Source organism: Camelus bactrianus, chromosome 35 (genome assembly GCF_048773025.1).
Source record: "Camelus bactrianus isolate YW-2024 breed Bactrian camel chromosome 35, ASM4877302v1, whole genome shotgun sequence".
NCBI classification, from domain to species: Eukaryota; Metazoa; Chordata; class Mammalia; order Artiodactyla; family Camelidae; genus Camelus; species Camelus bactrianus.
In genome coordinates this window covers 2,494,978-2,511,557 of record NC_133573.1, presented here as the reverse complement: position 1 = coordinate 2,511,557, position 16,580 = coordinate 2,494,978, and the positions used below count along the sequence as shown (strand labels likewise).

Here is a 16,580-nt window from a genome sequence, read left to right as displayed (position 1 = left end):
GATGTCTGAAGTCAAAACAAGATGCACAAATGAAATACAAACAAGACCATAAAACTAATAAAGATTCAAACTGGCAACACTGAGGGGACACAGATGATGGTGTTTGCTCAAACTAAATTGTGCGTGTTAGGTTCACAGCAGAAGGATGTGGCTTTAAGTCCAATTCTATTTGTGATTGAGTGGTGTAGACAGACGGGCTCTGTCTGCTAAATCAGACTAAGTGGGCTTCTCAGGGTGCCACCTGCTTGTCCTCTGTTTCTGGCTCCCATCGATGGCTGCCCCATCCTGCACTCCTCACCCCTGTGCATCAGGTGACTACACCTTCCTCTCATGACCATGCATCTGACTCAGCATTCCTGCTGACACCTCCAAGTCTGTCTAAGCAAGCCAGGACTTCAGGGAGAAGAGAATCTGGAATCATGGATCTCTGTTTGGGTCAGAGCACAGGGCACACCCCAGATGCCACGCCTCCTACAACGTGGACTCCACTCCTGCCATGGCCCCCACCCACCAGCCAGGCCCGAGTGGAACCTTCCCCTCCATAGCTCTGACTGCTACCTCCCCTCTTGGAGGGCCAGTGTCAAGTCCAGGCTCGTATCAGGACTAGGTGGAGAAAGCAGTCAGTTGGCAAACCCTAAGACAAGGGTTTTCCCACAAGACAAGGATTCTGAGCACTGGCCAGGCTTGGGGGTGCCAGGCAGGCTTCAGAAGAACACCAGGGCCTGGGCCTGTCTGAGCTCAGGCAGATGCCCTCGTGGCTCAGCATCACAGCCCGCGCGGGTCAGCGCCTGGCCAGGCCTGTCACCAGGCACACAGGCTGGTGCCTCCTCTAGACCCAAATCCAGACTAAAGCTGAATGGAAGGAACATTTGGGACCCCTCAGTTACCTGACACCAAACAGCCCCATCTGCAAATCCTGGGGACTCCTGTGAGACTTGATGTGTTGAGAATGAAGCAGCATGAGGATCACACCTAAACTTTCACAGATGGTCAGCGTGAGTCCATCACAAACCGAGAATTTGGCTGATTATTGTTGGGACTGAGGAACCTGAGAGTTTGGATTATCCTGGATGCCTTTCCTCTGGATTCTCTACGAAGCAGACTGAGGAAACACTGTACTGACCCGGGGCCTCTCTGCACCAGTCTTTTTTGGAAGAGTTCTCAGGTACCTTGGCCCAAGCATGATGTGAGGAAATATGTAGAAATGGAACATGAGAACATTCAGTGTGAGGGGGGAGGAGAGGGGAAGGAGTGGGGAGGGGAGGGGTGATTCAGAACAAGGAAAGCAAGACGCAAGAAACATCATTCAAAACATATTTTAGTTAAAGTGGCTGTGAGAGAAGCCTCGTATCTCTGCTTTTAAGAATGCTGATGATGGATAAAGAAGCTGTGGTAGATTTATACAATGGAATACTACTCAGCCATAAAAAAGAGCAATGCCATTTGCAGCAACGTGGATGGACCTGGAGATTGTCATTCTATGTGAAGTAAGCCAGAGAGAAAAAAATGCCACATGATTTCACTCATATGTGGAATTAAAAAAAAGAAAAAAAGACACAAATGAACTTACTTACAAAAGAGAAACAGACTCACAGACATAGAAAACAAACCTACAGTTACCAGAGGGGAAAGAGGGTGGGAAGGGATAAATTGGGAGGTGGAGATTTGCAGATACTAACTACTGTATATAAAAATAGATAAACAGTAAGTTCTTCTGTAAAGCACCGGGAGCTATATTCAATATCTTGTAACCTATAATGAAAAAAATATGAAAACAAATATATACATGTATGAGTGAACTATTACACTGTACACCAGAAATTGAAACACTGTAAACTGATTGTACTTCAATTAAAAAAATAAAGTGCTGGTGACAGGCTTGGGAGCTGTTCACAGCAAGTCTTCACACTGGGAGGATTAGGAATATATTGGGAGTGTTAGCAGACTGGAGATACCTGGCAATGAAGATAAGTGTGAAGGAACAGTCTGGGCTTATTCTGTACAAACCTGTTTATTTTCTTGACAAAGGGGAAAGTTAAGTGGAGAAGCCAGCTGAGGGTTTCTGCAGCAGTTCTGGTTGTGGATCTCTGAGTCATTTCTATTATCCCTTATTAAACTTAGGTTTGCAATTTTTGTGCTTAAGTAACCTCCTTGGAGACGTTCCACCTGTGTCTCTCCCATGTGCTTGTGCAGCCGGAGCTCAGGGCCCTGGGAAGAGGGCATCACAAGGACAGTGCCAGAGGACTCCAGGTGTGTGCCTGAGTGGGCTTCAGTGCAGGTCTGAGGACAGACAGAGGCGTCGTGTCACTGATGTGGGGGACACGATTGCCTGTGTGGAGCCGAACTTCCCTAAGTGTTAAGGAGAAAGTAAGGCTTTTCAGGGCGGATGCTCCAAAGCCCACAGCTTCTCAGAAGGAGGAGCACAGGTCCGGCAGGTAGGTTGCTGGAGGGGATCTGGCTCAGAAATCCCACTTCAGCGTCAACCTCCTGGGCCCTCCCAGTCTTCTTAGATGATTCCTGGAGACAGAGATGCCACACTGCATGCAGGGCTCCCCGGACGTGCCTGGGGAAGCCGCATGGGGACCTGTGGCAGACAGACTGGCAGACGCTAAAGGCTGCACTGGAGCCGGGCTGGAGAACGCCCACAGGTGCCTGCATCAGCCAGGCACTGGGGAGGGCCGTCGCCTCCGCCACAGCGGCGCCCTGCGGCTGCGGGCGCTTGCCAGCGAGGGGCGCGGCTGTGGGCCCACACTGCCAGCAGGTGGGGAGTGAGGGTGTCAGCCCTGAAGAGGGGGATCTGGGAGACCCACTCTACCCTGCTCTCCCATCAGCCCTTCCCTCTCTGTGGCCTCACGCTCACTTGCACAACTCGACTGTCCTTGTTTTACTGTAAAAATGTGGTTGGGTTTTTCGTGCTGGGAACAGAGCCAGTTAACTGAGGTAAAGGTACGTGGAAGTACCTGGCTCGGGGAGAGGTCAGTAACCCACCACCACACCCTCCATGTTGGACTGGAAGGCCTTCTGGCTGGGTTGGAAGAGCACAGCTGGTGAAATAACCTTCCTACCCCTTTTCCAAAGCGTCAGGAGTTGTGAAAGGAGGTCCAGAAAAAAAAAAGTTTTTAAATAGGGAAGAATCAACTTCTACTACCTCCACCCGCTCCGAGGTGTAGAAGTCCCTTGCTGACTGTTCCGAGGGCCCGCAGGGGCCGGGTCACCTTCTGAGGGAACAGGGTGAAGTCCTTGGGCCACTGCGAGCCTCACTTGGAACTGTTAAAGCCTGCAAGACACAAACCTAACTAAGATTAAACCAGAAGGGCCCAAATACTAATAAATATTAGTAGGGCCCACCAGAGGGCCCAGGAGAGGCAGGAGCCAAGCAGGCCCCAGGGATGTGACCTTTAATCTAGTCCCACGGAGTCAGGGCAGTGGAGTTGCTGACCCCCTGGAACCGTTTAGCTTGTTCATAAATGTCCTTAGTGCTTCTTTGATGTCCTGGAGTGGCTGACGTATGTATAGCCAGCGCTGCTGATTACTGCAGAGACACCCCCTTGTTCAGCCAGAAGACGACCCAGGGCTATGCTGCTGCCAAAAAACGACACCGGCAGGTCCTGGAGGTCCCTTAAGGCATCACCAGTTTTGGAGGCCAGTTGTGGCCTGGGTAAGGTGTCTGAGGTTGCTTCACGACAGGCAGAACCCCCCAGGGGCGGCCAGTCCAATGGCGGCCCCGAGTCCTGCCAGGATTAGCCCAAGTGCCCAATTCTGTCTGTTTTGCAAGGTGGCATTATACGTGGTGGCTCCTAGTCCTTTAGGTCCCAACTGTCCCAAAGTGCATTCTCCCTGGAAGTGGACATTGTCTAAGCACAGATAGGCCACTGCCCGGAGAGGCTGGGAAAAGGAGGAATTTGGGTTCCCTTCGAAGGGCAGTTTATTTTGCGGTGGACCACAGAGGAACAGGTACCCAGGATGGGTGCAGGCTTGCCAGGGTGAAGTGGAGTTAAACCAGCGATGTAACAGGGAGGCCCGGCTAGGTCTATTACTGCATCCGGGGGGCAGGTGCAGCCATGATAGAGAACAGTATGGGGAGTCTTCAAAAAATGAAAATAGGCTTACCATATGATCTAGCAGTCCCACTCCTGGGCATATCTCCACAGGGAACCTTCATTCAGAAAGACACCTGCACCCCAATGTTCGTAGCAGCACTACTTACAATAGCTGAGATATGGAAGCAACCTAAATGTTCATCGACAGATGCATGGATAAAAGAAGTCATGGCGTATACATATACAATGGAATACTACTCAGCCATAAGAAAGAATAAAATAATGCCATCTGCAGCAACATGGATGGACCTGGAGATCATCATTCTAAGTGAAATAAGCCAGAAAGAGAAAAAAATACCATATGAGACCGCTCATATGTGGCATCTAAAAAAAGAAAGACAAATGAACTTACTTAGACAACAGAGTAACTGTCACAGGCATAGAAAACAAACTTATGGGTGGGAAGGGGTGGGAAGGGATAAACTGGGAGTTTGAGATTCGCAGGTACTAACTACTATATAAAAAACAGATAAACAAGTTCATAGTGTATAGCACAGGGACCCCTATTCAATATTTTGTAGTAACTTACAATGAAGAATATGAAAAAGAATATACATATGACTGAAGCATTATGCTGTACACCAGAAATTGACACAAAACAAAATTAAAAACAAAACAAAATATATATATATATACACCAGCCCATGATTTCTTCCGTACAGCCCCTTTCCAGCATTCTCCCATTCCTGTGGGGAACACGGGACGGCTGGGGAGGCCAGGGGCTCAGTCACTCAGGCCGTGGCTCGGTCAAGCTCTCGTGACTGAGCTGCACGTTCTGCCGCTCCATCACCTTTGTTACCTCCTTGGCGTACAAAGGATCCGTCTTGCAGTGGTCCCTCCAGTGAATTACTGACACCTGGGCTAGGAGCGGCACTGCTTCTGAGAGAGCCGAGATCAAACCTGTATGTTTCATGGGAGAATTGCTGGCAGTTAACATTCGTCTCTTTCCAAGTGGCAGCATGAGTGTGTAGCACGTGAAGTCCAAATTTAGAATCAGAAAGAACATTTAATTCCTTACTCCCCCCCCCCCCCGCAGAGCTCTCATTCACCACCAGGTTCAGCTTCCTGGACTGACGTCTGGGGTGCTGGGCTCTGGCTTCCATGGCTTCATCTGGACTAACATCCTGCCATTTAGGTTCCCATCACTACAAAACCACTCCTGTCGGTAAACCACTAGACTTCAGGGCTGTCAGGAGGTTCGTCTGGATCTGCTGGGATAAGCTCGTTCTATTGTCTCTGTACACCGATGTGAAAGATCTCCATTTTCAACAGCTGGGAGAAGAGTTGCTGTGTCTAAGCCTTGGCACACCTTTAAAGTACTGTCGAGGGTGTCCATTAGGAGAGGATATTTTGCTAACTCTCCCCTGGTTAACCAGTGGTGTCCTTTGGCTTCTAACAGGCTGTACCTGATGAAGGGTTAAAACCTCTAGGTGTTGTCCCAGGGTTAGGGACAGGTTAGCCTAGAAGCCTCACTGGCCAGTAGGGCCGTGGCTGCTACTGCCTGTGGGCAGCTGGGCCATTCCAGGGCTACTGAGTCCAGCTGTTTGGAAAAGTAAGCCACTGGCCTTTGATCTGGTCCCAGCTTTTGGGTCAGGGCTCCTAGTGCTGTCATTGACCACTCATGGACATGGTGAAGTCTTTGTCTAAGTGGAGAAGCCCCAGGTGTTGCTGCCCTGCTCAACTCGGGCTTTAGAGTCTCCAAGCCCACTGGTGGTGCTGCTCCACTACAGGCTTCCCTGCTTCCCCCAGGCTTTGCCTGTAAGGCTGTACTCTGGCATCTAGATATGGCAGAACCAGCCACTGCAAGAAAGCCTTGGAGCTGTCTCTTTGTGGTTGGAGACGGTGAGGCACCAACTGCTGTCTCCTGGTCTGTGGCCAGGGCTCACGCACCGGAGGCCGTAACCAATCCTAAATCCTGGACACATTGTGAAATCTGAGCCTTTGTTGGGGAAGACTTGACATCCCTTTTCTGCCAGGAAATTTAACATGTTAACAGTATTCTGATCTGAACCTTGCCTTGTCTCACTATTCATAGATCATCAACATACTGCAACAAAGTTCCATCTTTCAGGCTGCTCCCTCAGCTCCCTTGCTGAGGTGCTTCCAAAGAGATGGGGGCTGTCCCGAAAGCCCTGTGGAAGCACTGTGCAAGTGTGCTGAGTAGCCTCCAGGGTGTCAAGGTCCCTCCATTCAAAGGGAAAAAGGTACTGGGAGTCTGCATGTAGGGGGTGACAGATGCATACTTGAGGTCTAACAGAAGTACTGAGCGCTAACCCCCACCCCCCACACACTTAAGGCCTCTGGCTTTAAAGGATATGGCCTCTTCGAGAGGTACTTCCCTCCAGGCTTTAACTCTGTTTTCAGGCGGGATCATGCTTTGCCTTGCTTGGTACCGATTTATATGAAACCACAGGTTCTACCTATTCCCTACTCTTGGGGAATATTTTGATGACCAATAGGCAGGTCATCTGGGGTTACCAACAGATTTATTCCCTGTTCTGGTTATCTGTCTTCTTGGGCCTCACTCTGTTTTAAGAGTATACTAGCTCCCAGTTGACTTAGCAGATCTCTTCTCAGGAGGGGGTCAGGCAATTCTGGCTAACAGAAAAAGGAGTGAGTAATGATCCCACCTCGCAGGTTAGGGGGGTGTAAACTGTCTCACCTCCGGCCGCCCATCAATCCCCGTTACAGTACAGTCCCATTTGGAGAGGGGGCCGCAGGTCAAGCCAGGTCAGGATCTCACAAGGACATCCACCCATTCCAACAAACAGCAATAGTACAGTTCCGAGTATGAAACTTTTTAAAATACAGACTAACACAAGTATAAACGTTTAACGAGACAGAGAGGGAGCACAGGTTAAGAAGAGGTTACCCTCGTCCAGAACTGGAAATGATGTTTGCGCTGCCTTTGGCAAGACGTCCGCACGTTGCTGGTGCCGAGTTAGTTACCTTAATTTTCTTCCCGGTTAGTACCTGCGTCCGCCACTAACACGTCCTATTTCTGGGCCTCAGTTTCCTCACACAGAGAACGGGCTGCGCCTGGTTTCTCCTGCTCAAAGCGCTCTGGACCCTCGGCTCCTCTCAGGACGCCTCCCTGGCCACTCGGAAAGGGTGGGAGGGTTGCTCGGCTGCTTTATTCTGTCCCCCAACAGGTGAAGGTGCACCGTTGCAGTGCAGTGGGGCTGGCAGGCCGGGGACCACCCCCCGAAGTCCCAGAACGCACACCGACAGCGTAGGCAGGGGAACAGGTGAGGCCGCGCTACCTAGCGGATACCTGCGGGGAGGCGGGCGCCGCCCGGGCCCGAGTGCACTCCCGTCCCGCTGCGGCGGCTCGGGATGGGAGAGCGGCCCGTCCTATCCAGCTTCCGCCCAGCGCTTAGAAGAGACAGACTAACCCACCCTCCGCCTCCCGCCCCCCATCCCGCAGCCGAGGCACCGCACTCCGGTCCCGGGGTCAGACCCTCGCGCCACCTCCGAGCTGTCCGCGCCCGCAGCGCCCGCCCCCTGCTCGTGGGCACTTCCGCTTCTGGGTCAGAGGGCGGGGCGGTGGTGCAGGGCGGGCGGGGCGAGGAGGGCAGGGTCGCCGGCGCGGCAGGGCGGGCCCAGCGTCTCCCGCCGCCCAGGCCCGGACCCAGCGTCGCGCCTCCCGCCGCCGCGTCCCCGCTGCCCGCGTCCGCTCCGCCTCCCCGCGTCCCGAGCGGCCGCGCCCCCTGAACCGGAACCGTTTGCGGCCGCCGGCTCGGAGCCGGGCCGACCGGGAAGCGGAGGCGGCTGCGCGGCGCCCGCCATGGCGGCGGCGGGGTGAGCCGGTCCGGGCGGCCGCAGTCGCGCGGGCGCGGGCGCTCCTCCGCCGCGGACAGGCCGCCGGGCCGGCGAGGGGAGCCGGCCGCCCATGGCGAGGCCGCGCCGCCGCCGCCGCTGCTGACCGGGGCCGCGCCGGCCGGGCCCGCCATGGGGAACACCGCCTCGTGCTGCGTGTCGTCCAGCCCCAAGCTCCGCCGGAATGCCCACTCGCGGCTGGAGTCCTGCCGGCCGGACGCCGAGCTGAGCCGCGAGGACACGGGCTGCAACCTGCAGCACATCAGCGACCGAGAGAACATCGACGGTGAGTCGGCCGCGCGGGTGCCCTGGGCGGGGGTGAGCGGGCCGGGCCCCGGGGCGCGGGGCAGCCGGGCCGCGGGGGCGCAGGTCACATTTTGGAGTCTGAGTCCAGCCGGCGAGCTGGGCTCCCCGGACCCTCGCAAAATGACTCCTCCTCTGGCCCTCCGACCCCAGCGACGCCGCAGGGTTGGGGTGAGGGGTTGCAGTCCCACGGCTCCACCTGAACGCTTTACGTTTTCTTTAGTGTTAGTGTCAGTGCTTTGCAGGCAGCTTTGGGCCGGGGGCGAGCCGCAGTCCTGCGAATTCCGGACTGATCTGAGTGACTTTGGTTTGGACTGGTGTTTGCAAAGGAAGTTAGAGGACTGGTCATTGCACCTAGTGATGGTTGTCTGTTTTCCTGGTCTTGCAGTAACTTCACTAGTAGTATTTTCGCTGTAAGGTGCGTGGCTTAATATCTACAGATGGGTAGTTTGTACATCATGCCGTTTATGCAATTTTCAACTTAAAAAACTTGAAAGTGAAAATACATGTTAGTGACGTGTTGAAATTTCTTTTTTTTAAGCCACCTAACCTCGCATTGCTGTGGTTGAACTCATCTGAAAAACATTTCTTGTGTGAGTGAATTGGCAGAACCCTGTCGTGATTCCTTCCTGTCACTTTCAGGCTGCTTCATTCCATCCAGTGTGCAAAGCCAAGTTTAAACTCACCGAAGGAAAGGATTTTTTCATTGTTTGGCCTCTTTTAATTTCTTTTAAATAGTGATTTCATCTCTTTAGCATGGAAGCTTTATAAAATGAGTACCATGTGTGAAAGAATACACTGTCTGGTTTATGGCAGGCGTTTAGTAAATTAGGGTTCAGTATGACATATCTAGTGGTGGTATTTCAAGCTTCCATTATGTTAGCTTACTCTTTAGCTGCCTTTGAACTACAGCGATTTTTTATTTCATTTAAAAGCATGTAGAAGGATATTAAGGCCAGTCTGTCTTGATCACTGCTATGGCCCCAAACACCTGAAAGAATAAAGACTGAGTAAGTGTTGTATTTTAAAGGAATGAATGAATGAATGAATGAACGACTTTGTCATAGGAAATCATTACCCAGTCCTATACAGTGTTGCCAGGCAAAAATATTTGGAAATAATTTCTCCTTTATGTTGTGTCCTAATTTTCGGTAGAGGCTTTGAGTTTTAAATAATGGGTTGAAATAATACAGATAAAAGGTGGTCCTGGCACTCCGGCGGGCCGTTCTGACGGGTGCGGTGGTGGCTGGTTTTAGTTTGCTCACGTGACGTGGAGCCTCTTCTCATTGTACTTGTTTGCCTGCATTTTACAAGTGATAGTTTTAAAATTGTGGTGGGAGCTGAGCTCTACCAGAACAGGGGCCTGGGGCAGGGCAGGGCCTCTTGCGCAGAGGTGGACTCCCCACACTTCAGGATGGGCGGTGAGCAGCTTTTCCTCTGGGCAGGTTTGGAACCTGCGACTTGTAGGGCTGTGTGTGGAGGGACTAGTGTGCTGGCTTATCAGAGAGCAGAGAAGTCACATGGGAAACAAGGCCACAAAGCAGGACATCTGCGTTAGGACTGTCAGCAGGTGGGAGAGGCAGGTGGGCTCGCGCTGACCGAGCACCTGTCCCGGCCGAGCTCGGGGCATGGTACAGGCCCCTTGGCCCCGAGGGAGGGCAGGCTGGGGCTGCACCTTGGAGCCTGAGTGGGATTTTGGTGGTGGCAGAGGAGGGGCCTTTCAGGATGGCGAGGGTGGTCTGGATACCTCCCACCTATCCGTTCAGTCCTGGGAGGGTGGAGGCCGGCCACCCACGTTTCCATCCAGGTGACTGTCCTGCCCCGGCATCCAGCAAAGAAAGCGAAGAAAGAAAACCTCTCATAAAAACGTGTAACTGTCTGAGGGCCTGTTCTGCCTGTTTTCCCAGAGCTCAGAGCACCTCATTCCGGTCTTTGCCCTGAATTCCTTTCACGCAGTAGGTAGACCTGGGTGGTGGACAGCATTCTTTGTTTTGTGCCTTAATATATATACCCTTTTGAGAAAACTGCTCCATTGGGCTTTCCCCTGTTAAATTTATCTTACCTGGTATTTTTATAGGATTCTCGTTAGTGTACTGAATCAACTCAGGTGAGCTGAACACATGCGAGAATGAGCAGTTGCAGCGCACTTCTGGGGTTGAGCCTGCTCGTGTGCAGTCGAGTGTTTCCTGTGTCTGCACGCTGTCGCGCGTGTGTGTGTGTCAGAAACTGGACCTCAGAGGAATCAGTATTTTATTAGATTAGAGGTGATCAAATGTCTTAATAAAGTACGTCTGAATTCTTTCTTGTGTAACTCTAGACTTTGCCGACCACTTTTGAAAATGTTTGAAAGTGTGACCTGTACACTGCTCTGAGTCAGAATTCCCTGGATGGCTGTTTGAAAATACGGATTTCTAAATCAGGGTCTGCAGGGCGGCTCTGCGGAATGTGTTTTCAGTAAACTGCTCAGGTGGCTTGTGCTAAAGCTGTAGCTCCTGTGAGCCTCGCAGCAGCCCCTGGATTTCCCGGGTGAGGGCGTTTGCTCAGAGAAAAGGTTAGTTGTGTCTGTCACCACCCCCCCCACCCTGCCGTGTTCTTCAGACACTGATAGGGATTTGCCCTGTGACTGGAAGCTGGCTGGTGATGAAACCTAAATTGAACACTTTTTTTTAACTGAAGTATAGTTGGTTACAAATGTGTCAGTTTCCGGGGTACAGCTTGATGTTTTGGTCGTACGTATACTCGTCTTCACGTTCTTTTTCATGGTAGGTTACTACCAGATGTCGAGTGTGGTCCTCTGCGCCGTGCGGAGGAAGCTTGTGTTTTGCCTGTTAATTACTTGCGGTGGCTGGCATCTGCACATCGTGAGCACTTTCACTTGGCGAGCTCGGGACGTCGCGTGATAGATGCGTGCCCGTCCACTCAGGGTCGCTGGCTGTGTGGCCGCCCGGTCACCCACAGGTGAGCTGAAGTGCTGCTCACCTTCCTTGTAGCTGCTTGTCTTCCCTTGGGCAGCGGTTTACTGCCTCACCTTGGATGGAAGCTCTCAAACCCTGCTCACTGTTGATGGCCCCGCAGGAGTTTGCTTCACTTGCCTTGCTGTGAGGTTTTTAAAGAAAGGCTGGATTTCTTTTCCTGCCATCCCCACCCAGCCTGTGTGGCCCTTCAGAGCAGGGACCGCATATGGGTGAAGTTGCTAACAGCCCTGCCAGCCCAGGAGGGGTCACAGAAGCAGCGCGGTGCCTGGTTATGGCCCACTGACCAGTGGCAGGGGACCCCCTCCTTTCTGTTCCCACTCTTGCCACATTGGCTCCTGGCCTTCTTTCCCGAGGCTGGACGCAGTGGTCTGCTTGGCCTCCTTCTCTGTTTTCAGGACCCCTCCTCGCCGTCTTGCCAGGCCAGCCTGCAGACGCGACCTTGAACAAGCCCCTCCCTCCTTGGGGACCTTCACTGTGCTCCCTGGCCTGGGAGGCTCCCCACAGCCTCACTTTGACCTGCCCTTTCTGACTGAATCTGCACCCATTGGGACTGTTTTTTTCCATCCTTTCCACACTTTTAAATGTGGGACTCGGGCTGAGCAGGGTCAGGACAGGGCATTGGCTGCAGGACCTGGGACAAGATGTGGGGACGTGCCCCGGTTTGGGAGTCAAGCGGAGAAGGGTGCCAGTTAGGACAGGAACTGGGAGAGGCAGCTGGAGGGGCCCGGGGAAGGAAGAAGTTCAAGGGGGAGTGGGTGGTCCGCAGTCCTGTGTGTTTAGCAGGTGCATGAAGGCCGAGTGAGTTCTGTTCTGTTGGATGAGCTAACGGTGGCAGTTTGGTGTGTCCGTAAAGACATCAGTGGCAGCAGAAGCCAAGTTGCAGCCATGAGGTGAGACTGCTCATTTGTGAGATTTAAAAGTGAAAAGGCCTGTTTTAATTTATTTTTTTCCCCAGTGGCAGATTCTTCAATGCTTTGAAGGCTCAGAGGACGCAGCTTGTATGAAGGGGAAGATTGGAAATAATTCAGAGAGGCGTGGAGGAGGGGAGGGCTGGGTCCTCCAGGAGGAGTGGGCAGGGCTCAGGTGGCCTCCTCTCTGCTGTTGGTACGAGGAGTCTCATTAGCTGTTGCGCGGGCCAGCTCTGGTGGTTCTGCTGAGTTAATCTTGTGAGGTCTGCCTGGTGTTAGCTGCTTCTCTTCACAACTGTGGGCGACTCACCATCCCTGGCCTTAGCCCTGGGGCCTCCTGGTGCTCAGGTCCCCCAGCGGGACCCTCCATTGTGGGTCTGCTCACCGGCTCTGCCTTTGCGGGGTCTGCCTTCGTTCCTTGCCTTCCTCCACCAAGTCTCAGATGCTCTCAGGTGCTTCGTGAGCCGTGTAACTGCCCTGCGGAATTGGAAGTCGTGCTTTTACTTCCCCTGCTAGTTGTGTAACTGAAAGGATCCTTACATCCACGAGTGACTTTAGATGTAATGAAACATAATTAGGAAGTTTGTGTAAGTATCAGAGGACCAGCCTGAGTTGGGCAACTCGGGTTTGCATCCAGCTCTGCGTCTCACTGGGTGTGGCGTGGGGTGGTTATGTCCTGTCACCCCACCCACCGCCACTTACAAGGTGTGGATCAGGGCTGGAGGCCTGGGCCTGGCACAGAGTAAGTGCTCTGGGGTCCGCGCAACAGTGGTCAGTGATGGGCTCGTTTCCAGCAGCGTTTGGCTGACCCTCTGGACAGATGACGCAACAGATGAGGTGGACCAGCCAGGGTGAGTGAGGTGGGGGCTCTGCTCTGTGCTCCCAAGTCCATGCACGGTGGGATGTGCATGGCAAGGAGGTAGAGGGTGCCTGTCTGTGACCGTGTTGTTTCCCCAGGGCCCTCTGCAGGTACAGTTTCCTTTTTCCCTGGTGATCACGTCGAAGGAAGCACATGTTTCTTCCAGGAAAGTGGTGGACACGGAGTCAGTAGCATCATTTTGTATTTTTTTTTTTTAATTGGCAACTAGTTGGAAGTAGCACATAAGTAGATACTTACAACATTCATGGCAAGAGGTGCAGCTTATGAAACCCAAGAAGGAATATTACCACGGAGTGGATTTTTTTTGTTATTAATTTTTAATGTATTTGACATTGTTCCTGGGTAGCCAGTCCCTCCATTTGCTCAGTAGGAACGCAGATGTCTCCTAATGGAGAAACTTCCTCAGAGCCAGATCAAAGTCACAGCCTTATCGCAGACCTGGTAGCCTTTTCCTCACCTGTATTCTGTTGATTAGAAGCAGGTCCCACCCACAGGCAGGGAAGGGGATTATACTGGGGAGTGAGCACCCAGAGGTGGGAACCTTTGCAGGAGAGGGTCTCAGACTGCGGGTTTGTGCTAGGCTTCAGAGCTGTTCCCTCTGTGCTGGCCGACGCTTCCTCCCTGGGCTCCTCCAGGCTGGAGTGGGGCCCCACAGCCACTTCTGTGAATGGGTTTACTCTGCTCCCAGAGGAGTCATGGCTGGAGTGACCCTCAGGGCACCGAGGCCAGGTGAGCAGGGCTGTGGGCCTCCTTCCAACCCATCCGTCAGACACACCTGCTGTCTGGAGAGGAAGCTCGCAGTCAGGTCACCGGTGCAGAGTATCACATAAGTATCACATAATAAACAAGCCCCGCAGAGGACAGGGACGCCTGCTCTTGCTCTGCGTGGCTCTCGCTGCCATCTTCTCAGTGAGTCTGGACATACCATGGTAGTGATGTGGCCCGGACCTTTCCCAAGCCCATGGCTCCTCTCATGACTCTGTAGGCTCCCGACTGTGGGAACCAGGGAACGAGCCTTGGGCTGGAATGATAAAAAAAAGTTCTAGAAAGCTACAGACTCAGAGGTGAGAAAGCTGGTTAGCCAAGGAGGGTAAGATCCCCGAAGGGGGCAACCTAAGACAGGCACAGCCGCCTGAGTCCCAGAAGAGTGTTGTGAAGCAGCCGTTTCTCATACGCTCCGCCCTGATAAGCTGTGAGGCTTGCTGGTGCCAACACGGACATGACTTTCCAAAACATGAAGGGTCTTCTGACCTTGAGCCAGACGCTGCCTGCCAACCTCGTCCCTTGTCGCTCTTCTTTGCTGTGTAAGACTGCGCAGCTTAATAAAGCTTCAGAGTAGCCATCAGCCCTCTCCGCATACGGTGCGTGTGTGTACATGGTATCGTGACACCGACAGACTCCTCCCCAGGACTCCCGCCCTCTGGACAGTGAATGACTGGAAGAGACCCTGGCCTTCATGCTGGTCCTTGGTGACACTGGGAGATGAATGTTCTCAGTCACCCCTGAAAAGGGCAGGACCTCGGAAGGAAGCTGTGTGCCTAGCTAAGTGTCACACCTGCAGAAACCCACGAGCGTCGGCCTCCTCGACGTGGAGGGTGGGCGGCCAGGACGGAGGGAACGGCCGCATGAAGCCTAGCACAAAAAACAAGCGAAACTGCATCAATGCAATATGTTACTGGGGAGTTCTTGAAGAAAACTTAATAAGTAGGAGGTTGAGGCTAATTGTGGGGTGCCTCTAACGGGATGTGATGCTGAGGAATTCGGACTTTATTCTGTAAGTCTTAAAAATCAAGCAAAGAAACGGCACGAAGAAGTGTTTCAGAGACGTCAGGCCACCGGCAGAGCCGGCCAGGGTGGACCCGAGACGGGAGAGTGTGGGTTCTGACCGGTGGAAGTCCCACTGAGGTGGAGTGAATTACTCAAGACCGTGGAAAGTCAAGAGAGCGAGAGGGAGTCGGGGACCAACTCCAGGAGCCTCTCAAATGCTCCCACGTTTACTGTGTACAATCAAAGGAACAATCACCAGCAGTTGTGTGATGGAATGCAGGAACTTAAGGAAAGACAGGGTGGGATCGAGATTGTAGAATCCACAGTGAGTACAAAGGCTTAGTTTACCTTTAGGGAAGTCATGGGGAGAGGGGGAACAAGGTATATTCTTCAGATATGTTAATTACAAAGACGACCGCTGGACCAGCCAGTCCCTCGTCTGGGGGATAACAGACCATCTAACAGCAGGCACGCCCTGCGTCTATAGCCGAGGGCCTGGGTCATTGCTGTGCAAGGAGCAGAGTGCTATCTGAAGCCTCAACTGTGCAAGCAAGGCATTGTCTCCACTTTTACAGCAAGGAGACAGGAGTGTGGACGCACAGGTGCCTACTAGCAAAGCGGTTACTAAGCACATTTGTTCTTCTTAAAGGTGACAGGCAGCTGGGGTCTGTTACAATTTGTTAACCCAGTCATGGGCTCCCACAGGAGAGGGGAGGAGGAGACCCTGGGACCCTGTGGGAGTGACCAACGTGGGTGGGTGCCTCGGGTGCGTGGGCGCAGCGCTGGGGCGGAAGGGAGAACTGGGTCACGTGGGACCGTGCCGTGCTTTGCCATGTGTTTGAGGCATTAAATCGGGGTCGAGTGATCCAAGTGCTGATTTGGAGACCGTCCAGAACTAAGCCTGATAGACACAGCGCCCACTTCAGTGTCGTCCTTAGTCATTCGTGTGTATAAACATGAATATATTTTTGTTATATATGTTATGTATGTAACGCTGTAGGTTCTAATGCCTTCTGACAGCATTGTTTCAGCTGGCTTCCCCCTGCTGAAGTTAGGAAGTAGGTTGGCTGGTTCCCGATTCCTAGACAAACTTCCTAATTAAAAGAAAAAAGGAATAGGCTGTCATTATTTGGTCCTGCAGATGAGTGAGTTCTTCCTTGCTCAGTTCTGTTTTTCTCTCCAGGAAGACCTCTGTCCTTCGTTTCCCCTCGCTCTTAACTGGGGCGCTGGCCTGTCTTGCCGGTGTTTCCCAGGCTCTCTTGTACAGAGAAGCTCATGGGAGCACTGTCTTGTATGTATATCCCAGACATTTTCACGTGACCCGCTTTGCTCTGTAGAGAAGCTGCATCCCGAGTCCCTTGTTCGTGGGTGGGAGTGTGCACAGCAGTGCCCGCGCAGTGCGTGTCCGCCTGTGGGAAGAAGGCTCTGGTTCTGTCTGCCTTGTGTGCAGTGAGGCTGGCTACGGGGCCCTGGTGGGGAGGGGCCAGCTCGAGGGTCTGGGTTCTCCGGGTGTTCTGGGCCTTTCTCACGGAGGCCACTGGCTTCTCGGGAAGGTGTGAAGCTGCCGTGAGGGTGCTTTATGCCCTGACCCACACAGGCAGCTTCTGGTGACTTTACACCCACTCTTCTGGCGCGTCTTCAGTTTGAGGTTTAAGAAAAGATGACAGTGTCTGGAGTGCGATGTGAATGGGGTGAAACCCACACCTGTGATGGGGATTCTGGAGAGTGGAATGTGGGGTCTCTGATAATGGATCATGGGGAAAATCACCATCATAATGCAGAATCTCATTTGAAAATAAAAACAAAGTCTCACCTAAAAATAGAAACT

General features: G+C 52.8%; 1 protein-coding gene and 1 long non-coding RNA gene across 2 annotated transcripts in view; one reads left to right on the top strand and one right to left on the bottom strand.

The window, feature by feature from the left end:
* Positions 1-1,992: 1,992 nt before the first annotated feature.
* Positions 1,993-7,827, bottom strand: LOC123616069 (uncharacterized). Its single transcript, XR_012504281.1, has 3 exons — positions 4,111-7,827; positions 3,149-3,277; positions 1,993-2,517 (listed from the first exon to the last, which is right to left on the bottom strand). It is a non-coding gene; the product is annotated as an uncharacterized LOC123616069 (long non-coding RNA).
* Positions 7,828-7,857: 30 nt separating this feature from the next.
* CCNY (cyclin Y) overlaps positions 7,858-16,580 on the top strand; it is a 53,499-nt gene continuing 44,776 nt past the window's right edge. The window contains exon 1 of the mRNA XM_074358411.1: positions 7,858-8,205. Within this exon, the coding sequence (XP_074214512.1) occupies positions 8,052-8,205 (154 nt within the window). The 5' untranslated portion in view covers positions 7,858-8,051. The remainder of the gene's footprint in view (positions 8,206-16,580) is intronic.